Source organism: Carlito syrichta, unplaced genomic scaffold (assembly GCF_000164805.1).
Source record: "Carlito syrichta isolate Samal-C Ts95f unplaced genomic scaffold, Tarsius_syrichta-2.0.1 Scaffold153201, whole genome shotgun sequence".
In the NCBI taxonomy this organism is placed as follows: Eukaryota; Metazoa; Chordata; class Mammalia; order Primates; family Tarsiidae; genus Carlito; species Carlito syrichta.
The window spans coordinates 104,065-127,129 of NW_007097297.1; the positions used below are offsets into that span (position 1 = coordinate 104,065).

Sequence of the window (23,065 nt, forward strand, 5' to 3'; positions counted from 1 at the left end):
CACCAGGCTCCCCTGGCCTAGCCCAGTCATCTCTGGGAAAAGGGACGCCATGCATCAGAGACGGGTGAATAACACAGCAGATTTTTAAAAATGCAACCCCTTGGCCAGGCGCGGTGGATCACGCCTATAATTTCAGCACTTTGGGAGGCCAAGGTGAGACAACTGCCTGAGCCCATGGGTTCAAGACCAGCCTGGGCAACTTGGCGAGACCTCATCTCTATAATAAATTTTAAAAAGTTAGCTGGGCATGGTGATGCGTGCCTGTAGTTCCAGCTACTTGAAAGGCGGAGGCGGAAGGATCGTCTGAGCCCAGCAGGTCGAGGCTGCAGTGGCCGTGAATGTGCCACTGTACTCCAGCCTGACAGAGTGAGACTCCAACTCAAAAAGAAAAAAAAGCGTCCCCAAGGCTTGATCATTAACTTGCTTGGCAAAAAAAGCAGCAGTTCTTTTACAGAAGGCTAAAAGAAAATGCTCTCAGGTATCTTTCCCTTGGTTTCTCAGGAGCAAAGTGAGGTTCCTGGAAAGAGGCACAGAAGTAGGTACCCAGTGCCTGGTCCAGGGCCTGGGTCAGGCATAAGGAGTAGGGGCTGGGATGGGGGCATAGTTTGGAGGTGAAGGAGGAGGGAGGGCATCACGGGGTGGGGGGTTGGTATAGGTGAAAGGGAGAGAAGCCGCGAACAACAGCGGGAACGACAGCCGGGCGGTAGGGGAGAAAAGGGCTGTGACCGAAGGACCTGGAGAGGGAGACAGAATGACTCAGAAAAAGAGTGACAAGTCAGGTCGGGACAGATGTGGGCGCTGGGACCAGTACGGAGGCGTAGATGAGGCAGGCAGCAGAACCAAGAACCCAGCCACCCAGGTGGCAGGAGACAGACAGCTCCCGAATTCTCTGCAGGAGGGACCTGGGGCTAAGATGACAATGACCAGCAAGACCAAGCTACCAGCCGCCGATCAGGCTTGCGGGGCTCCATCTCCAAATGGGTCAGGGGAGCATATACCTAGAGCCATACACCTGGTTCTTCTTCCCCAGGTGCATGTGGGCTGTGGATCAGACGACTGAGAGCCACACTGGTTCAGCCTCAGTTTCCTAAAGTACAGAATGGGGCCACATGGCCTACCTCCCCAGAAGGCAGGAATTCCCCAGGTTAGTGTGGGGGACACAGCAGCACCCCAATAGCCAGGGCGACCCTCCATCTGACCGTGAGCATGTGGGCTCCCGTGGGCTTGAGGAGAGCCGCACTGCAGGGCCAAAGGCTTGTCTGCTGTCCCCAGGCGATGTTGACGTCAGTACCACTGGGTCAAAGCCACCTGAGAGGTTGCATTTCAGAGGCCGTGCGTGTGCCCAGAGCACCAGCCAGCAGGCTGAGGAGCCACCGTTAAAGCAATGAAGACTGAGGGGTTGGGATGGAGGGAGTCCCCACACAAACCAACAGTTCTCTTGGCACCAACAGCCCTACTTGGGGGAAAAGGCAGGTCCACTTGGAGACTCATGGCGGGTGGTCCCAGTGGGGAGAGGGTGGTTAGTGGGTAGGAGGCCTCCATGGGGCCCCAGAGGCTAAGGCCTGATGGTGTGGTCAAGGAAAAGATGAGGGTGCAGGAGAAAGTTCACCCAGGCCGGGCTTGGTAATTCTAGCACTTTGGGAGGCAGAGCTGAGTGGATTACGTGAGCTCATGGGTTCGAGACCAGCCTGGGCAACTTGGAGAGACCTCGTGTCTACAATAAATAAAAAATTAGCCGGGCGTGGTAGCATGCGCCTATAGTTCTGGGCACTTGGAAGGCTGGGGCAGAGAGATGGCTGGAGCCCAGCAGGTCGATGCTGGGGTGGCCAGGAGCATGCTGCTGCACTCCAGCCTGGGCGGCGGAGTGAGATTCCAACTCAAAAAAAGAAAAAAGAAAAGAAAGCTCACTCAGCACCAGCTCCGTGTGCCAGTCACTAGGTGTCCCAAGATTTTTGGGGAAAGGTTGGCGGGAGATGAGGACACAAATACCTCATCTCCTCAACTTCTCAAGAGACTGGAAGTTTCTAGCAAGAGTGAGGGCAGAGAATGATCCCTTCCTGCTCCTGCCAGGGGCTGGGGCATTGCCCACAATATCTAACTTCACTCTCACCAAGCTCCTCTGAGGTGGGCACAAAGCCATTCGAATGGCAGATAAGGAACTGTGACAACCCACCTGTCGGACGAGAGCCAGCTGCAGGGAGACGTAGAGGATGACCTGGGGGTCACCAGGTGCCAGCTGCTGGGCTCTGTATGGGGAGAGGAAGTGACAAGTCAGTCTCCAAGGCCTGAGTGACCAGCGCATGACTTGGAAGCATGTTCCTTCTGTACTGGGCACTATGGGACAACACACTGGGGGATTCTGCCAGGTCCTGCCTTAGAGGGACACCCAGTGGGAGACCAAGGCTCAGGCAGAAGGTCACGGGTGGCCCAAAGCAGGGACTCTGAGAGGGCTGGCACAGCTGAAGTAGGGGCCACCTGGGAGGGTGGCACTGAGGTGATGGACCCCCGAAAAAGGGGCAAGAGGATGGGGGAAGACGGTGTGCATACATATCCCATGCAGACTGGCCCCTCTTCACCACAGGATGGAAGCTAACACCTCCCCGAGGGCGGAGGGCCGGGGAATGGCCTCTGGGCAAGAAACCTCAGGAATGGAGAGCAAGTAGGGAGGGAGAATAAAGCTCCTTACCAAGCCCCCCACTTCCTGGAGCTCTGAGGGGGCCAGGCAGGACTGGAAACTCCTCCCTCCCTGGACTGGGGAACAACTTGACCAAAGGGGGCTGGAGTGCCACACGCCCCAATGAAGTGGGCGTGAGGAGTCCAGGTTGGGCCCTCCCCAGCAGCACTGCCCCATCCGCGCTCCAGAGGGAACGAGATACGCTCGCGAGCTAGAGGGAGAAGGGAGGAGAGAAAGAGGGAGGAGGGAGACTGATGTGCGAACTGAGGGTCTGTGGTGGAGAAAAGGGATTGAGCAAGGAGGGACCCTAGGGAGGGTGGCCTTTGAGGGAGGGGCTTCCCTGCCTCTCTCCCCCTAGCCTAGGCTAGGGGTGGTGGGAGCGGAGGTTGGGGAGGGGCTGGAAGGAGGCAACCACCGTTTTTGAGCCCCTGCTCCGTGTAGGTCCCGATGCGAGATGCTTTTCCTGCTTTCTCTCATGTAATTCTCACAACGGCAATGGGTGACTATTCTCGATTTGGAGCCCTGAGCTGGGGAGGACAGGGCTGAGCCCTGGTGGCTGCCACAGCCCCGGCTCCTAATGGCAGCTGGGGCTCCACCAGTACTGAAGGTCTGGAGCAGAGAGCTGGGCTCAGCTGCCTGCCCAACCCCAAAAGCCTGTCCCTGCCTGCTGTGTACAGTGTCCTCGCCCACAAAATGGAGATAGAAAATCCTGCTCTGTTCACCTCAGAGGGTCTGAGGAGGAAATGCTTATCACTGTGCCTCCTTGTGCCATGGAAGGCAAGAGGGGCCCCTGCCATGGGTGGGCATTTCCTCACCTCTCCAGCGTCTGCAGTGCCTTCCGGTGCAACTCATCTTGCTTGGACTTCAAGGTAGCTACAGGAGATAGGACAGAGTCAAGCCATTAGGGGTCACTGAAGGGTGCCAGCTCTGCTCCCCTTGTCCCCAGGACACACAGTTCTGCAGAGAGGAGCCCCACCAGGGCCCTGCCTGGAAAACTTCAAACTCCAGCAACCAGGGACAACTGTCCCCAGGTTCAGACTTCCAGCAAGTTCCATGGCATGCCAGTTCCTTCTATTCCATTGCCTTTTCCACCACCTGGGCCACCTTGACCCTTTCAAAGGCCCATGCTGAGAAACATTCCATGAAACAGGCATCCCTCCCGGGAGGCCCAAGCCTCAAGAGAGAGGTCACCACCTCTGCCTGGCTATATACGAGCCTTTCCAGACTCCCTTACCCGTGAGGCTACTTGCTCTAGAACCCCAACCAGGGGCCTTTCTGGTAAAGTGCAGTGGGGGTAAATCCCCCCACAAAGCAGCAGGGCAACTGTTCTTAGCCTGGCTGTACACCGAACCTCCTGGGAAGCTATAACACAACTGTGGCCAGGCTCCACTCCAGACCAGGTCAGAATCCACCACTAGGGTCTGGACATTCATAGTGGTCAGAGCTCCCAGCTTAGAAAGCTTGGAAGGCAACTGCTGTTTGTGAAGAGTTAAAGGCACAAGAAGGGTGTTTTGGTCATAGTGACTTTGACACAGGGACTGATGACTCCCTCACCTGGCCAGTGTGGAAACCCAGGTGTTCCCTATGCAGGGCTCACTGAACACACTGTGACCGCTGCCACTCAAGAGCTGGGAGATGGCAACCCACCGGGCTCTCGCACATGGCTTCCTCCTCTGACACGCTGTGCAGGGGCCTGAGGCCAGAGCAGTCTCCCTGCACACGGCCCTGCTCCCAGGGGCAGGCACTCGGGGGAGGTGGGCACAGGCCGATTACTATTTCAGGTTTGTTCTGGGTGGGGGCCCCTCACGCCCTGTCCCTCAGGCTGCAAAAATACAAAGTGGGAGGCTGCCTAGTGGATGACGGGGAAACAGCGTGGCTGGGCTGGGGACAGGACGCGGGGCTTGGAACAGGAAGGAGTGGAGTCCATCAGCCAAGCACAAGTAGTTATTAAGCACCTGCTGTGTATGCAGCCCTTTGTGTGGAGGGGATTTAAAAGATCCCAGAAGGCTCAGCATGGGCTGAGCTGGGGCTGGGCCTTGAGGGATGGGAAGAACTGGGTCCATGAAAAGGAGAGAAGAGGGCATGTCTGAGAGTGGCGACAGTCTGAACAAAACAGCAGAAAAGGGACTGAGGGGCATGTGTGCACGTGTGTAAGTGGCACACATGGGCATCTATCCTAGAGGAATGCGTGGTGTCTACGGGGGCATGGAGGTGTGGGACACTGGCAGGGCAAGATGCCTGAAAACAGTAGAAAACGGACCAAGGGGCAAGTGCACATGTGTGTTCATGTGCACATGTGTACATGCATGCCTAAACATATGTGTTTATCCCAGAGGAGTTGCATGGTGGGGTCATGCGGGGGCACTGGTGGCGGGGGGCACTGGTAGGATAAGATGTCTCAGAGACAGTTAGGAGGGCTGAGCCATCCCCAAGCAGAGGCTTTCTGGGGCCTGGCACTCACCGTCGCTGGCCTGCAGGCTGTAGGTGAGACCCAGCGCCAGGTAGCCCTTGGGGAGGAACTCCCCAGCTTCCTCCCCAAGGCCAATCACCATCAAGGCAAAGCGCTCCGCCTCCTCCAGCTGCAAAGAGGAGAAGCAGAGGTCAAGGAACGGGTTGCTGCCCTGGGTACAGCAGGCAATTCACCAGCCCAGGGCACTGCTGGGCAACACAGACAGGAGCTGCAGCTCTTCACGTGTGAGCAGACCCACCAGAGAGGCCAGGCGACTTGTCGGAGGCCGTACAACCACCGGGTGGGTGGAAGGATCATGGTTTCCTCTACCCACAGGTGACACGCTGGACCTGTTCCCCGACCCAGGAGCCTTGCGCTCAAGGTCACAGGGCGCTGCCTCTCATGGGGAGAAGCTCCCTTGCCCCAGAGATCCAGCTCCCCACAGCTTGTTCTGCTGAGAGCGTGGACCCAAGACCAGGCCTGTCTGCCATTTCTTTCCTACTGTGCCCTCTGTAGGAGTCTGTGTCTGTGCCTGTCCTGCCCCAGAGAGGGGGGCAGGCAGGGATCTGGCGCTAGGCCTCGGGAATACGGGCCTTGCTGGAGTCACCAACCCTGTGAAGCAGGCAGGCTGCCACTCTGGTTCCATCTGTGAGCTCCCTTCCTCCCTGAGACATGAAGCTCAAACTTTCAGGGGAAAAACGCTCGGGGCTGTTTTTGTCCTAGGAGAAGCAGCGACTATTCCAGTTAGAAAGGGCCCAACTGGTACGGGTTAAACACGAGGTGGGACTCTATGGCAGTCAGGCAGGTTTAGGTGGCAGGGGACACCCCAGGACCTCAGCTGTGCCTGCTCACGGCACACTTGCCTCCAGGAAACGCCCCATCCCTCCACCCGACCCAGGAAATGCCATCTGCCCGCGTGCCTGGCGTGGCAGTGTGCCCAAGCTCATGTCCCTGAGAACACCTTCCCAGAGAGGGCAGGGACGATTCCTCCATCACTGAGATCGGTGCCGGCCCATGACAAGGGGTGAAACACATCACAGCAAACCCTCCAGTGCCACCCAGAGATCAGAGCCCCCTAACCACAGCATCTCCATTCAGAGGCTTGCAGAGTCCGTCAATCGCAGAATAGGATTCAAACCCAAGTTGGCTTCCGGTGCCAAAGCCAGTGCTGCCCCTGCCCCACTCCATCCCTGCTAAGCCCATTCCCCGCCCTGGCAGGAGAGAGGTAGCTTTGGGCATCTTGGGGTCTGATCACTGGCCACGGCTGGGAGCAGCGAGGGATGGTGGTATCTCCTTCCTTGGAGTTAGGAATTGGGATCCTGAGACAGAGGCCTTTAGCCATGGTGAGGTGAGCTGAGCTGAGCCCACCGATTGGGTGTGGTTATGATAAGCTACGTGCAAACAGAAAGATTGATGGAGAGAGAACCCAATGTGCAGAGAGGGAAAAATACCACCAAAGCACAGAGGAAGCAGAGTGAGCTACGTGATGTCCCTGAGAGAGATGGCGGGAGGGGCTGCCTGCCCGCCATGCCTGACTTATGCTGCCCAGGGCAGCACTCCAGCCTCCTCGTGGTTGAGCTCAAGCCTCCAGCCTGGACAGTGTGCCGCCTCCAGATGGGCAGGCTGGTCACGAGAAGGACGGGGGAGTCTAGGGAGCTGGCTTCTGCCTTTGGCACCATTAGGCCCAGGGACCCAGGGCTCGGGGAAGTGGTAGCTGGGGAAACCCCGCAGCTGCCTGCAGCTCGGCCTCAGCTGGCCAGGTGGGTCCAAGTCTGTGGATGTTAAGATCTGTCTTCTGGTCCACCTGGCCCAGCAGGACTCAAGAGGGCTAGAGGGGCCTGAAATCAGAGCCACGTGGAGAGAAGAGGCCCAAAGATAATCCCCAGACACGGGCTCTGTTCCCAGTTCTATACCCGACGCCCACAGGGCTTAAACAAGTCACTCAGTTTCTGTGTCCCAAAGGCCCTCACCTGCTGAATGAGGAGTGGGATCCCTCACTCCTCCCTCTCTTCTCCTTATAAACTTCCATGAGGCTTCTGCAGCCCCAAGTTCTGTGCTGGGTCTGGTTGGAGAGCAGACACAGGAGCGCAGATCCCGCAGGACCAGGCGACTCTTAGGTAAGGCTCCACTGTGTGGTGCTGACATGGGACTACGGGGACTCCGAGAGAGAGGCCATCACGTGGCTGGGGTTATCCAAGGAGGCCTCATGGCAGAGGTGGGACAGGAGGCAACGAGCAAGGGGTAAGTAAGCCACCAGCACCTTTTATCCTTTCTAAGCTCCCCTCTGCTGATGTGGCTCACCTCACACACCATCTCAATCATTATTATGCTCTATTTAAACAGGAGCAAGCTCCCTTATAAACCACCAAGCTCAAGTTATAAAAAGAATCAGCTGGGCATGGTGGCTCACGCCTATAATCCCAGCACTTTGGGAGGCAGAGGTGAGAGGATTGCTTGAGTCCAGGGGTTTGAGACCAGTCTGGGCAACTTGGTGAGACTTCATCTCGACAATAAATTAAAAAATTAGCCAGGCGTGGTGGCATTTGCCGGTGGTTCCAGCTACTTGGAAGAATGAGGCAGAAGGATCGCCTGAGTCCAGCAGGTTGAGGCTGTAGTGGCCATGAGTATGCCACTGCACTCTAGTCTGGGTGACAGAGTGGGACTCCAACTCAAAAAAAAAGTTATAAAAAAAAGAATCCAGCGGGGCGCGGTGGCTCAGCCTGTAATCTCAGCGCTTTGGGAGGTCAAGGTGAGAGGATTGCCTGAGCCCAGGGGTTTGAAACCAGCCTGGCCAACTTGGTAAGACCTCATCTCTACAATAAATCACAAAAACTAGCCGGGTGTGGTGGTGTGCATCTGTGGTTCCAGCTACTTGGAAGGCTGAGGTGGAAGCATCACCTAAGCCCAGCAGGTCGAGGCTGTGGTGGCCATGAGTGTGCCACTGCATTCCAGCCTGGGCAACAAGAGTGAGACTCCAACTCAAAAAAAAAAAAAAAAATCCGAGGCCAGGCATGGTGGCTCAGGCCTGTAATCCCAACACTTCAGGAGGCCGAGGCAGGAGGATCTCTTGAGCCCAAATTAGCTGGGTGTGATGTATGTGCCTGTGGTCCCAGTTACTTGGGAGGCTGAATCAGAAGGATCACTTGAGCTCAGGAGGTCAAGGCTGAGTTGAGCTGGGATTATACCAGTGCACTCCAGCCTGGACAACAGAGTGAGACCCTGACCAAAAAAAAAATAGAATCCAGACACCCACTGCACATCATGTGTATATATTCTTGCCATGGCCATGGCCTTCTACTCAGCAAATGCCAGCTTCTGCCTCCTATAGCCCATGCAGAGAGGGTACCAGGAACAAGGCTTGGTAAATATTGGTAAAGTATTTGCTCTTTAGTTCATACACATCCCATTCTGGAATCAGAGGGTTCATCATCCTTTAGCTTTAAAAAATGAAAACATACATCTAGAGCTTGTCTGACTTGTGATCCACTCTGACCCCCAGATCAATAGCCATCCTCAGCTAGTACCTGCCAACATTGTCATGTAGTTCAAAATGGTCCCTAAGCATGGTGTCAGTAGCTGGTATCAGGAGCTGCTCAGGAGCACAACGTAGCATTCCCCTACATGGTCAGCACTACTTTGATTTCTATTACCATACCACAAGGTAGCCTTTTTGCACATGGAGTCACTGCAGTGATTATGAAGGAAAAGAAGTCTTATCAATTCTATAAAGTATAACAATATACCATCCACAAAACACAGTATTAATATACGTGGGTGCTCTAAGCAGTCAGTGAAGGGAGAGAATGTTGTCATAGCAAAAAAAAGAAAAAAAGAAAACCCAAAAAACAACAACAAAAAGAACAAATACCTTGTTAATGCACCATTCCCTTCCTCTGAGACGGGAGTGAGATACTACAGCCCTTGGGACTCTGGCTCTGCCACCTCTCTTCTGAAGTACCGTATTCCCACTCAACTCCACAGCCAGCTCAACACCTGAGTTGGTTCCCCACACAGGGTCTGGGCAGCCCAGCAGCTCAGAACATAAGCTCTGGGGCCACACACCCCGGGTCCAAGTCCAGGCGAGGCCACTTACTGACCTCGGGTAAGTACCTCATTTTCTGAGCCTGCTTCCCCCTTCTGTAAAGTGGGACAATAACAGTGTCTCCCTCATAAGCGTGCTGGGAGAACTCGGGAGACGAGATGTGGTGAGCACTCGGCAGTTCTCGAGAGAGGTGCACTCTTAGCAGTGGAGGTGCAAATTACACGTTAATACCAACTATAAGTGTGTATATTGATTATGTATGTATATAAAAATGTATGAATTACAACTAATCTGCTATAAATAAAGTTAGTTTAAGATTCCAGGGTGTTTTTGTTTTATTTTATTTTGTATTAAGTCGGAGTCTCACTCCGTTGCCCAGGCTGGAGTGCAGTGGCACACTCATGGCCACCCCAGTGTTGACCTGCTGGGCTCAGGTGATTTTTCCACCTCAGTCTTCCAAGTAACCGGAACTACAGGCATGCACTATCATGCCTGGCAATTTTTAAAAATTTACTGTAGAGACGAGGTCTCACCAAGTTGCCCGGGCTGTCCTTGAAACTGTGGGTTCAGGAAGTCCTCTCACCTCGGCCTTCCAAAGTGCTGGTATTACAGGCTTAAGCCACTGTGCCCGGCCCCAGGGTGTTTTTAAAGTCTCAGCCTAATGTGGTAAGTGTCATTTGAGTAGAGTCCCTGTACTCCTGTAGCTACATGAACTGACAAATTAGAAAGTGGCATCAGAGGTAGACACTAATGCCTGGCTTTTGTCTCTAGGCCTGACCCTTCGTCACAGAAAAGGAGTGACTCGATACAGGGACAAACTGGTGTCCCCACAGCCCTGTGCATTATGCTGCACTGGGGCGTTCAACCTCTCCGAGACACTCAGGCACATAAACACTGGACCTATCTTTCGCCACAAGACCCGCCCCGACTATGGGTAATATACCTGAGTATTTCCTATCCTCCTCTCTGTCTATTTCAATTTTTTTTTATGAGTTCTATTTAACGGCCTACTAATGGGCCTGCACCCTTGGCCTGGACATTGCTCTTTTCAGACATTTGCAAGAGGCCCAGTACCCGCCTTCCACTCTACCACGGCTGTCTTCCTCCCGCCTAGCACCTCAAGTGCCCTTTCCAGTCTCCAGACGCTTCCTCCTTGGGGCTTCCAAGTTAACAGCTGGTGGTGGCCCTGTGGTCCAGGCTGCTGCTTCTGCAACAAGCTCAGGTTACAGCACTGAGCCCTCCTTGCTCATCAAAATGCGTTGAGGGTGAGGGGTTTTCAGAGCTCTCTCCAACCTTCCTCCTGCAGAGGACATGCTGCGCTTGAATTCCTCTTTACTGAGGGCTGCCCCATAGCCTTCCACAGACTCCCCAATGAGGTCCTCCCCTGCCTCCGTCTTTGCTATTCTAGAGGGACCAAGGGCTCCCCTGGCATTTGCACAGCGCCACAGCTATCCAGCGGCACAGGGGTTCCCAGCAGAAGGTTCCAAGCACAGGAAGTTGGAGTGACCTATCCGCGGTCACCTGTCTAAAAGTGGCAGAACAGTTTCCCACCCCAGTCTCCTGGTCCTAAATCTGCCTGGGTCACGACCACCCTCTACAGTTTTCATTTTTCTCCTCTCTGACCTTTTGGCAAAAGGATGCACAGAAGGGTAGACTGTTTTGATCCTGCTTTTGCATGACATAAGTAAGGATATAAATCCCGGGACTTCACAAGTCCCTATATTTCCCCAGTGGTCCTCACTTGGTCCCTATGCAGACTGGCTCGTGGCCAGCACTTTGCTGATGCCCAGGGCTGCCTTCCATTTCAAGGGCTGCTTCACTCACCTGCGAGTAAGCCAAAGCGATTTTACCCTCGGAGCCTTCACCCTGTTCCTTTCTCCCCAGAAACTAGAGAAAGTTCATTTCTGAGCCTGCAGAGTTTTGCTTAAAGAGCACCTCCAGTTTCTCCTCAGTTCCTTCCCACAGAGCCCGGAACCTGCTGCTTGCTGCTGTACTGAAAACCCCCTTTCTCCTCCCTGGAAGGAGTAGGCACTCTTTCTAATTCCTACAAGCCGGTGGCAGCAGGGCTGGCATTCTTTCTTCCCTGCCTTAATCCATCTTCCTGGCTCTGCCCACTCCTGCATTTGAAAAATGAAGGCAAGAACACAAAGGCACATCCCCACCAAGTGCCTGCTACTTTGAAGGGGCTGTCACAGTGACAGCTACTGTTTACCAGGTGCCTGCAGCGTGCTAAGTGGGAACATTCTTTATTTCACTGCTGATGTCCACCTGGAACGCTGCGTGTGATTGTTTCCAAGTTACAGATGAGGAAACAGAGGCACAGACAGGGTAAACTACTCCCCCAAAGTCATGCCGCTAGAAGAGATTTGAACCCCAGCCTCCAAAGCCAGTGCTCTTTCTACCATCCCCTGCTGCCCCCCTTGGCAAGGCAGTGAGAGAGGGCATCACAGACCTTTCCGATGATGAGCGCACCCCTCTTTTCCATGTGTGACACACAGCACATGTACACTGCATCCTCTCTGCTGCCTATAAGGGTTCAACTTTTTTAAAATTTTATTTTTGAGTTGGAGTCTCACTGTGTTGCCCAGGCTAGAGTGCAGTGGCATGTTCACGGCCACCACAGCCTTGACCTGCTGGGCTCGGGTGATCCTGCTGCCTCAGCCTTCCGAATATTGAAACCACAAGTGTGCGCCACCATGACCAACTAATTTTTTTGATTTATTATAGAGACAAGGTCTCGCCAAGTTGCCCAGGCTGGTGTCAAATCCCTGGGCTCAGGCAATCTTCTCACCTCCACCTCCCAAAATGCTGGGATTACAGGTGTGAGCCACTGTGCTTGGCAGAGTTCAACTTTTTAAATTACAGAAATCTTAAATAATTGAGTTTAGAGGGATGCTAAAAAATACTTACATTTCCCTTTCCTCCTGCTGCAAAAATGGGACCCTGGCAGGAGGCTGGCCATGCCAAGGCAGGAGGCTGCCATGCAGGGCTCTCTGGTTTCGGCACTGACGTCAATGCGTCAGAGCCCGGGAAGCCCTCCCTCACCCCTACCTGTACCCAGGGGAGTCTCAGGCTAAGCCCCTGGGGCCAGTGCTCTCCCACCTCAGTCCAACCCTGTGTAGCTACTCCCACCCTGCCACAGACCACCCCCTCATCCACATGGTCAGCCAGCAGATGACCATGCAGGTTCCTCTGCCAGGCCTCCACCCGAGGCAGCCTTGCTCTCAGTCCCAGACCCGGCCTGGTGTGGCCCACAATGGCTCTGAGCATGAGGACAGGATGCGGGGACAGCAGGTGCTCCGCCTCTGGGCATGTGGCCACCCAGTCCGGTTTCACCCAGTGCAACTCGTTTTTCAAATGTCCTAGTTTCAGTCTCCCTTCCTGCAAGCCAGGCCAAATTGTCCACCCCCAGCTTTCTGTCCCCAGCTCATGGGGCTTGGCTGGACCTGCCGGGGGCTGATGTGAGCCAGAATAGCGAGACGGAGGGGGTGTGAGACGCCTTTTGGGATCCGTGCCCGGTCTCATGCACGAACACCCCCTGCCCGCCAGTCCTCCTGCTGTGGGCCCGGGGAGCAGAGAGTGCTGGAATGCTCCGCTTCGGGCCTCCCCGGAGAACAGGCTGCCCTTGGCTACCCACAGCCTGGTCTCTGCCCAGCACTAAGCCAGGGGGTGAGAATCAGCCGCCACGAGCAGGGAGGACCCCCTGAACCAAATGCAGAGCTCACCCCTTGCCCTCCTGACCAGGCAGGGTGGGTATGTGTCGCTTTCTCAGTCACTAGCAGCACCCACTCTACGCAGGCTTCTTTGTGGGGGAAGGGAGTCAGAGTGCAAGACATGGTGAGTGAAGAAGTCCCCATCAAGTTGGAAGACATGTAGCCTGTAAGGCAGAATTCATTGCCAAGGGAACGTGCCCCTTGGCAAGTAGAATCCGTCTGACATGCACCAGGCACTGAACCCTGGGCTGGCGATTCAAAGAGAGACAGAGTCCGTTCCTGCCCTTACTTAACACAGATAGACGATCACAATGTGGCAAGATCTGTGTCCAAGGCAGCTATCATGGGGCTTTAGGAGGTACAGGGTTGAGGATTCCAGATCAGCAAGGAACCCCACCCTGACCCACCCAGAGGACGTCGCTTCAGCCTGTGCCTGTTTTTTGTGTTTTTTTTTTGAGTTGGAGTCTCACTCTGTCGCCCAGACTGGAGTGCAGTGGCCGCTCCCGGCCACCGCAGCCTTGACCTCCTGGACTCCGGCGATCCTTCCGCCTCAGCCTTCTGAGTAGCCGGAATTACAGGCGCATGCTACCATGCCCGGCTGATTTTTTGATTTATTGTAGAGATGAGGCATCGCCTGCCCAGGCAGGTCTCGAACCTGCGGGCGCAGGCAATCCACTCACCTCAGCCTCCCAAAGGCGAGGGATTACAGGCTGAGCCACCGAGCCCGGCTCCCTGTGCCTGATTTAAACCCTGGCTCGAATCAGCCCCGAACCCAAATAGGCTGCTCAGCTGAAGCTAAACAGCTCACCCTTCTTTCTCCCCGATTCTGATGACGAGTCTGCATGTTGAAGTTTCCTTCTGGGCTTTTCTATTTATGTTGTCATTGATTACTTTGCTCCTAACTCATCTGATTTCAATTTGGACTGATTTGATCCTAATTTTATTACCATGTAATCTGAATGCACATAATTACTGTAATTATACTGCTGAGGGAAACAGCGCCTGCATGGTGGGAAGACCTAAATTTAGGGCTTCCTGGCAAGGGCAGCCGTTGGCTGGGTGGACCCACAGCTACCTCAGAGCTGGCAGCCTCGAGGGGTACAGATGCCCTCCCCCGCTCCACCCCCAGAGAGACGGGTATTTTGGGCTTCACCCCAGTGATGAGTTTGAGGCCCCTCTCAGAAGCCCCGGGAGCGGGCAGGGGTCTGAGCTAGGGCAGGGAAGCCCACCCCTTCTGCACGCTTCACTCATACCACCACCCTTTGTGTCATGAGCTCAGCCCCCACACACCACCCGCGTCCAAGTGCTCATTCATAAGGGCACAAGATGCCATCAGCCTTTCCCAAAAGATCTGGGGAACCAGAGGGTTCCTCAATATTCATGGGGCAGGGGAAGCAAGCCTGCCGCGGGCCCACCTGGATCCTCCCCTGCCCTCTGAGCCCAGTCCAAGACCTCCTCCTCCACAATGCCTCCCTGACCTCTCCAGCCCTCTCCACACATTATCATTTATGTCATGCCTGAGGAAAATGTCATTATTATACAGAGGAGGAAACTGAGGCACAGTGAGGTTACGAGCCTTACTTGAGGTCACCCAGTGGGTGGGCAGTGAACTCTGAACCACCTCATCACGCTGGCCCTTCCAAAAGCCCATAGAGCATTGCAGGCTCAAGTCTCATGTGATTCTCCCCAAGCTGACCCACACCATCAAGGCCAATGACCAGAAGCCATGCTCTCCCCTCCTCCCAGCCATTCCTGGGGGGATGGGGCACTTCAGACAGGGGATCTGAGGACCAGGCAGAAGAAGGAAAGCACTCTTTTCACCCACCCTCCTTGTGCCGAGAAGGATGGACTCCCTGCAACAGAGGGGCCGAGCCCTGCTAGGACAGCAAGGCAGGGAACCAGCAGAGAGAGGGGGAGAGTTTCAGTGTTTGGGGAGGAGGGTTAGAACACGGAACTTGTGGGGAGCTTATGACCTCTCTTCCCAGGGCCCATGATCTGTCTGTTGGACACCCAGGGAGGGGAGAGTGGCAGGAAGAGCTGAAAAGGCTGCTAATTATGAAGTGCCTGCTGTATGCACCCAGAGCCTGGCCTCTGCTGCCTTAGAACAAGCTGGCACATGATAGTAAGGGGTGGGCTGGAGGAGTCAGGCCCACAGGAAGACGGGGAGGGCCATCTCTGGGCAAAGCTCTCTCTTCAGGGGACCCTGGGCCCACAGGGTGGATGAAGGAACAAGGGAGATGTGGGCATGGCTGATGGCCAACCTGTGAGAAAGGGGATGTGTGTGCTCTGTGTCACTCGAGAGGGTAGAAATAGGAGGCTGAATCAGGAGGCTGACTGGGACTCAAGACAGTCAAGACTGCCCAGGAGTGAGCCCCCAGTTAGAGAAGGTACCCATCCATGCACAGGCACCACCCCTGGGATCCAAGAGTCCCCACAGGCCTGGAACAGTAGCCAAGCAGACCTGGGGTGAGGGGAGGACCAAGACAAGGCCTGGGGTATGGAGCTCCAAGCTGCCTGTCTCTTGGGGGTCTTCAGGAGCCCGTGGTAAAGCCAGGGGAGAGGACACACTTTGAGCTGCAGCCTCCTAACAGCCCAGCTGCCTCTGCAGAGAGTAGCAGGCAGGCAGTAGGGCCCAGGGCTATGTGTCTTACTTGAGGCCACCCAGTGGGTGGGCAATGAACTCTTAACCACCTCATCACACTGGCCCTTCCAAAGGCCTATAGACCATTACGGGCTCAAGTCTCATGTGATTCTCCCCAAGCTGGCCCACACCATTAAGGCCAACGGCCAGAAGCCATGCTCCTCCCAACCATCCATGGGGGGAATGGGACGCTTCAGACAGGGGATCTGAGGACCAGACAGAAGAAGGAAGGTGCCAAGAGGAGGGAGACGAGTTGACAGAAGAGGCCACCTCCCATTCTCCCAAGAGCTAGCTCTGTCCCCCAGAATCATGCCCCACAGGCCCTTACAGATTGAAAGTCAGGGGCCAGGCGTGGTGGTTCATGCCTATAATCTCAGCACTTTGGAAGGTGAAGGCAAGAGGATTGTTTGAGTCTAGGAGTTCAAGACCACCCTGGGCAACATAGCGAGGAGACCTCCTCTCGACAAAAATTTTAAAAAACAAGCTGGGCATGGTGGCACCTGTAGTCCTAGCAACTTGGGAGGCTGAGGTGGAAGGATCACCCTAGCCCAGGAGATCGAAGCTACGATGAGCCATGATCATGCCACTGTACTCCAGCCTGAGAGACAGAATGAGATCCTGACTCAAACACAAAAACAAACACAAAAACAAAATGGATTGGAAGTTAGGTCCCCGGAAGCCTCTGAAATGATGAGGCTGGTTCAGATAACACCAAGGTCTTGCCCATAGCCCACTGCTGGGTAAGTAAGGGGCACCTCTCCTTCCCTACATCTGACTCTCTAGAGACCACAGTTCAAGGCTGGACCAAGCACCAGACACCATTCTGAGTCAGGGGACCTGCTGGCTTCTCAGAGCCTTCTCCCTGCCCCACCCATGGCACATACCCTCACATACACCCCAAGACGTGCACACCCCAGCTCACACCCGCCTGCTGCTGTCCTCCCACCAGAGGCCCCTGATGCTCACTCACCCAGTGCAGGGACCCGATGCAGACCTTGGCAGCCATCAGGGGGACAGTGGGGTCAGAGGGCCGCAGCTTCACACACTCGCGCAGCAGTGACACGGCGTAGGCCGACTGCAGAGAGAGCGCAGGAGGCACCATCACTCGCAGCCCCGGGTCTTGACAGACTGGGGCCTCACGCCTACGGTGAGGCAGTTCCCCAAACAATCAGTCCTTGCTCTGCACCCCTTTCCTCCCAAAAGCCAGGAGGAGGGCCTGGCAGGGGGAGCTGGGTGGTGTTGGCAGGCCAGTCCCTCTTTGTGCCTCAGTTTCCTCATCCGGAGGATGCAGTAACTGTGATCCTTAACCTTAGGGGATGTGACAACAGCTAACACGGCAACAGATGGAAGCTCTCCAAAAGGAATTCAAATTTGAACCCCAGAGAGTTTAGAGGTAGAAAGGAACTCTCTAAACAGGACTCAGAGGTGGGGCTGGTAGCAAGGGTTGCAGAGGCCATATAAAGGCCAAAAGGGAGGAAGGGGAGACGTTTCAAGCTGGCAGAGCCAGAGAGAACCTCCAGCCAGGAATCTGGGGATCCCCAAGGGTCCGAGGGACTCAGACTGGCCCAGCCAAGGACAGCCAGGTGTGGAGGGCCAGGAGGGGAGAGCAACCCAGCCAGGCAGGTATATTCCAATAACAGTGATGATAAGAATGTCAGCTAATACTTATCCAGATCTTATGATGTGCCAGACCTTGTTCTAAGTTAGTGGTGGGCAAAACACAGCCCACAGGCCAAATCTGGCCCTCGGCCTATTTTTGTAAATAAAGTTTTACTGGAACACAGTCATGCTCATTCATGTATATATTGTCTATGGCTGTTTTCACGAGACAATGGCAGAGTGGGATTGTTGTGACAACCGTTTGCCAAGTCAAAAACATCTACTACCTGACCCTTTACAGAAAAAGTTTGCTAAGTCCTATTCTAAGTGCTTTATATATATATTTTTTTGAGTTGGAGTCTCACTCCTTCATCCAGGCTGGAGTGCAGAGGCATGCACGCTCATGGCCACCCCACGGCCACCCCAGCGTCGACCTGCTGGGCTCCGGTGATCCTTCTGCTTCAGTCTTCCAAGTAGCCAGAACTACAGACATGGACTACCACGCCCAGCTATTTTTATTTATTGTATGGATGAGGTCTCATCAAGTTGCCTGGGCTGGTCTTGAGCCCGTGGGCTCAGGAATCCACTCGCCTCGGCCTCCCAAAGTGCTAGGATTACAGGCTGAGCCACCGAGCCCGGCCTAATTTTTTTTTTTTTTTTTTAGTCTCACTCTATTGCCCAGGTTGGATTGCAGTGGCATGATCACAGCCACCACAGCCTCGACCTGCAGGGCTCAGGCGATCCTTCTACTTCAGCCTTCCAAGTAGCTGAAACTACAGGCATGCACCAACACATCTGGCTGATTTTTTAATTTATTGTAGCGACCAGGTCTCGCCATGTTGCCCAGGTTGGTCTTGAACCCCTGGCCTCAGGCAATCCTCTCACCTCCACCTCCCAAAGTACTGGAATTACTGGCATAAGCGACCTCACCCAGCAAAGTGCTTAATAAATATTTAGTCCTTTGCTTTTCACAGTACTCCTATGAAATAGGCACAGTGACTTTGCTTTACAGATGAGGCAATTGAAATGCAGAAGTTAGGTGGCGTGTTCAAAGCCACATAGCCCTAAGTGGCTGAGCTGGAGTTTGAACAGTCTAGCTCTAACCACTACTCTATAATACTGCCTCTATGATGACCACACCTTGGCCAAAGAGGAGACCTGTTTCCCTGCTACACACACACACACACACACACAGAGTTGGAACCCTCTGAGTCCAATGCTTTTCCAGGAAACTCAGCAACGCTCCCAGTATGCCTACTCTGCCCCTGTACTAGGCCCTCCTGTGAGCCAAGGTACCTGCCATGAACTAGCTCTCATCTTCCCCAGCATTTCTGGAGGTACCACTGAGGAAATTAGGCTCTGGAAGGCTTGTCTGTCCTCAGCAGGGTATAAGCCACTGGCAGATGGCAACTATGACCCATGGGTCTAGTGTCCACCCTGGAACTCCAGCCTCTCTCCAGCTGGCCCCCTCCTTCCCCCATCCAAGGAGGAGCTTTTCTCAACCCAGACAGGATAGATTTCCCTGGCTCTGGCTCAGGGTTATTAGGCCCACTGCAGGGGTCTTCATGGAGGGTCTGCTCTGGGCCCAGTACTGGACTACGGGTTGTGGAATCACCGTGGTAAGGGAGATGAGGCCATGGCTCTAGCCTCCAAGCAGTCCACGTAATGGCTGGGAAAGAACACAAAGGTCACCATCTCCATGACTCTTTCAGGGAACAAGAGGCCAAGAGGCCGAGCACAAGAGGGTGTTAGCAAAGGGACAGCTCCTGCAGGCCGGGAGCCGCCCGGGGTCCCCAGTGTGGGCTGAAGCAGGAGGCCGTGTGGGAGGCCTGAAGGTGCTGTCAGATCACCCACCTGCTCCTGAGACCCTCTCCTGTCCCAAGTCCTGCCCCAAGGGCGCCTCCACCCCCACCCCGACAGGCCTCAGGCCCCTCCTCAGCCTCCTTCTCTGCTGCTGACCCCCAGATCCTCGCCATACAGGATTCTCGAACCCTGACCCTCCACATTCCACCCCCACCCCTTTCCACACCACCCCCACACAGACCAAAAAACGCCTGCTATTTAAGGAGCCATCTGAGGACTCAGTCAGCAGTCGGAGCAGCCGGCTCTTTTTTTTTGTCATGCCGGTTACCTAGCAACACAGTCAATGCAACTGCCACACAGAGACCAGGAGAAGGAGCGACCTAAATCATGCCATGGAGCTCATCCATTATTCCTGCAGATTGAAGCGCTAGATATACTTACACTGCCCGGTCACACCTTCTGGAAAGCCTTTTGGGTGCAATCACAGACACAGAACCTGGATTCCCACCTTAGGCTTTTGGCAAAAGCGAGGTCTGGCCACTTCTGAGGGCTGCCTGGGACAACCAGGCAGACCCACTTGGAGTGCGAGGTTCCCAGAGCGGATGAAGAATGCCTTCCAAAACAATCTCCAGCTGTACCAGACACACAGGTGGATATGGCCCAGTGTCTCCAGCCCACGGAGCCTCACGCACGAGGAACTTGCCAAGTCACCCCAACTCCCTGCCTGTAAGACCATCCTGGGCCTACCTTGCCTGTGTGTTGGGAAGCCAGCTCCCTGGATGCTGGGACGGTGACAGGCTGTGTCTGGACCTCTCAGAACTTGGCTGCTCAGAAAACCCCTTGCCCTGCAGACTACCATGATACCTTCTCCAGAGCCCGGAAAGCTCCCCTGGGAATTAAAACTAACTTCCATGTGCAGTGTATTTTTCTGAGCAGGGGTCCCCAGCCTCCTCTGCTCCTGAGAGGTTCATGATTCACAGAGGTGTGCCAATCACTACCCGAGAACTCTCCCAGCCCGAGCTCACTATCACAAGACCAGAGGTGCTTTCTCTGTTTCCTGCAGGCCACATCCCTACGGCCCCAGCTGATGGGCACCTTCCACAGCTTCTGTCCCCGTCCCTGCCAAAGGTTCATCTTTCTAGTCCCTCCACGTCTGCACTGTTGTCCTCTGCCTGCATGCAGCTCCTTGGGAGGTCTCTCCCATTTCCTGACCCCTGGAGGGCTGGGGCCTCACCTATCAGTGTTCTGAATTCTCTTCTAGCCTTGACGAGACCCTGCTGAGCACAGAGCCGAGCAGGTCATGTGTGACTTCAAGATGTGCTGGGAGGTGGCCGATGTGGTGGGGGATGGGGTAGAGGTTTGAGAAAACAAACGTCCAGCAGAGGGGGGCAGGGAAGCCTCCCCACTCAGCCTCTACTCCCCCCCCCCTGCCCTGCCAGGACCTGGCCTACCTTGATACAGGCCCTGAGCTGGCTGGCACACCCTCCATGCATGGAGGAGGTGCTGGCAAGCCGGGAGGGCCCTCCCCAGAGACGGCAGGGAGGCCAGAAATGGAACGTGGCACAGATGGGCAGGGGGGTGAGGAATTCCCTCAGCCCCATGAAAGGGCTCTGGGTATTTACAGCTCTTGGAACAAGCTGCAAGCTCATGCCACCTTATTTCCTGCATTCGTAGCACCCTCAGCCCCAACACCCTCAGCACCCAGCTCCGGAAAGGTTTTCCTTTCATGTCTTTGCTTAAAATAGAGGCTTACATAAGTGTAACTCTGATCTGAGGAAAAAAGCAAGGGTGCTGGCCCGGGGGCTGGGTGGATGGAGACAGAATGCCTGCCCAGTGCCCCTTGCTCTGGGCAGCACCCCACCAGGCCCGGTCCTTCCCCGGGTGCCCCCAGCCATGTCCATCACGCAGGCCTCCCTCCAAACTCCTTTTGTGGGTACTGCTGCTCCACTCCACCCTCTTTGCCTCCCTCCTAGGCAAGTTCCCAATCCACAGGCAGGTCCTTTCCTGACGCCACACTCACTGGAGGAGAGCTACAGCCCGCGTGCAACAACGTTCCTCTCACCCAGACCCCACCCACACCCGTCTCATGCACTGCGTCTATCTGCTCACCAGTAGAGAGGCTACGCTGCCCCATGCGTGCACACGCTCAGAGAAAAGCATCTATGCTCACCCCTGCACACGGGCTCACTCATGGCTCGCATGTGGAGAGGGATTCACGCAAGGTGTCTGTGTGGCCCTCCCCACACCCCCGCGCTCTCTTGGAGACTCAAATGAGGTAACTACCCCAGCCTCCTACCCTGGCAGCCAGTTCCATAAAAGTGCAACCTCCAGCACCTCTGGGCCTTACCTTCCCACAAGCCACCATAGAGAGGGCCACCTGGTACCAAAGGTGAAATTCTCCAAATGCAAACTTCATGGCTCGCTCCAGGCACTGGGGAGGAAAAACAGTCAGCACTTGCCCACATGGGGTCCTCCCACCCCAGCCACCCACACCCTTCCAGGTAGTCCCTGCCCAAGTCACTGCCTTTGAGGGGTTGCAGGAGGCCCACACTTGGCTTTTGATGGACATCTAGGGGTGACTCAGCCCCTACCCTGCTCTAGGCTTTCACCCTCTCTGGCTCTGTTCCCACCTTCATAACATGTGAATGACCTCAAGGGCTGTGGCAAAGAAGGCGTGGAATGAGATCTGTGGAAGTGCTTTAAAAATGTAGCCATGCCCAGGCGCGGTGGCTCACACCTTTAATTCCAGCACTTTGGGAGGACAAGATGAGAGGATTGCCTGAGCCTGTGGGCTCGAGATCAGTCTGGGCAACTTGGAGAGACCTCATCTCTACAATAAATCAAAAAAATTAGCTGGGCGTGGTGGTGCAGCCTGTAGTTCCAGCTATTTGGAAGGCTGAGGTGGAAGGATCGCCTGAGCCCAGGAGGTCGATCGAGGCTGTGGTGGCCATGAGCACACCACTGCACTCCAGCCTGAGCAACAGAGTGAGACTCCAACTAAAAATAAATAAATAAATGTAGCCATGCAATAAAAATAGCAGCTAGCATTTATTTTTATTGTGCACAGCACTGTTTTCAGCTTTTACATGTACCCCTCCTAACAACCGTGTGACCCTCCCCATTTCATAGATGAGGAAGTCGAGATCTGTACAACTTGCCAAGGTCACAGGGCCAGTAAGTGGCAGAGCAGCCTGGCAGGGAAGGGACAGTGGAGAAGGGACACATGCTGGCTCCATCTGATTTCCCTTACGTACCACCTGACTCCCGGGGAAGGGGGTGAGCTGCGTGGCCAGCCTACCTCCGAGAGCATGACATACTGCCCCCTCCTGCCCAGCGTGATGCTCAGGAGGTCGTAGATGGCCGCAGCGTTCTGCAAGCTCACCGTCCGGTCCTCCTCCTGCTCCGGTACCCGGCTCAGCACCACGTCCCGAGTTGCCTGTGGGTGGGACAGTATTTGGGAGAGTGAGGACAGGAGCTAAGCAGGTGACTGTCCCCAGAAGGCCCCCACCTCGCTGGCCCCGTCCCTGTCACCTTTTCACCACTGCCCCAGGCTGGGCAGGTGGTCACACTCAGAAACAGCCTTTTCCCTCCCCAAGGAGGCCCTTTCCCAGAGAGAAAACCCTCCACCTTCAGCCCAGCCTGGGGCGAAAGAGCAGTTCTGAGGGCTCAGGCTCCCCGTATTCAGTGTGTCATTCTGCAAAACCTCAAACATACGGAAAAGTTGCAAGAATAGTATCATAACCATAAACCTCCATCTAGACACATGGATCGGTAACATGCACCACACCGCTTTGTTCCTCTATTAGCTAATGATCACTGTCCTTTCACGTTGTTTACTTGTTTTCCTTACAGACCCATGCCTTCGATCGGCTGCCGTGTCTCTTTGGTCTCTTTTCATCTGGAAGAGGTGCCCCCCGCCCCGCCCTGTCTTTCCCTCTCATGACACTGGTATTTTGGAGGAGAACAGGCCAGTGTTGTGTGGAACAGTTTCTGCTGTCTTTGCAATTCTCCACCATGACAGCAAGCGCTTCAGGTAAGAAGTGAAACCGTCTGGCCAGGCAGGGCAGCTCTGCCTCTTGCCTCTTGAGGGGCCCTTGGGCTGCGGCTTCCAGGCCCTCTTCTCTTTCTCTTCAGCCTTCCAAGT

At 55.0% G+C, this 23,065-nt stretch overlaps 1 protein-coding gene across 2 annotated transcripts in view; it reads right to left on the minus strand.

Moving 5' to 3' along the window:
• The window catches only part of TTC7A (tetratricopeptide repeat domain 7A), a 123,662-nt gene that overhangs the window by 44,735 nt on the left and 55,862 nt on the right, over positions 1–23,065 (minus strand). For both annotated transcript variants that reach the window (XM_008050585.2, XM_021708860.1), the window contains 6 exons: positions 22,220–22,357; positions 21,269–21,352; positions 16,490–16,594; positions 5,136–5,253; positions 3,490–3,547; positions 2,174–2,246 (listed from right to left, as the gene is read on the minus strand). In XM_008050585.2, coding sequence (XP_008048776.1) covers positions 2,174–2,246; positions 3,490–3,547; positions 5,136–5,253; positions 16,490–16,594; positions 21,269–21,352; positions 22,220–22,357 — 576 coding nt within the window. The remainder of the gene's footprint in view (positions 1–2,173; positions 2,247–3,489; positions 3,548–5,135; positions 5,254–16,489; positions 16,595–21,268; positions 21,353–22,219; positions 22,358–23,065) is intronic.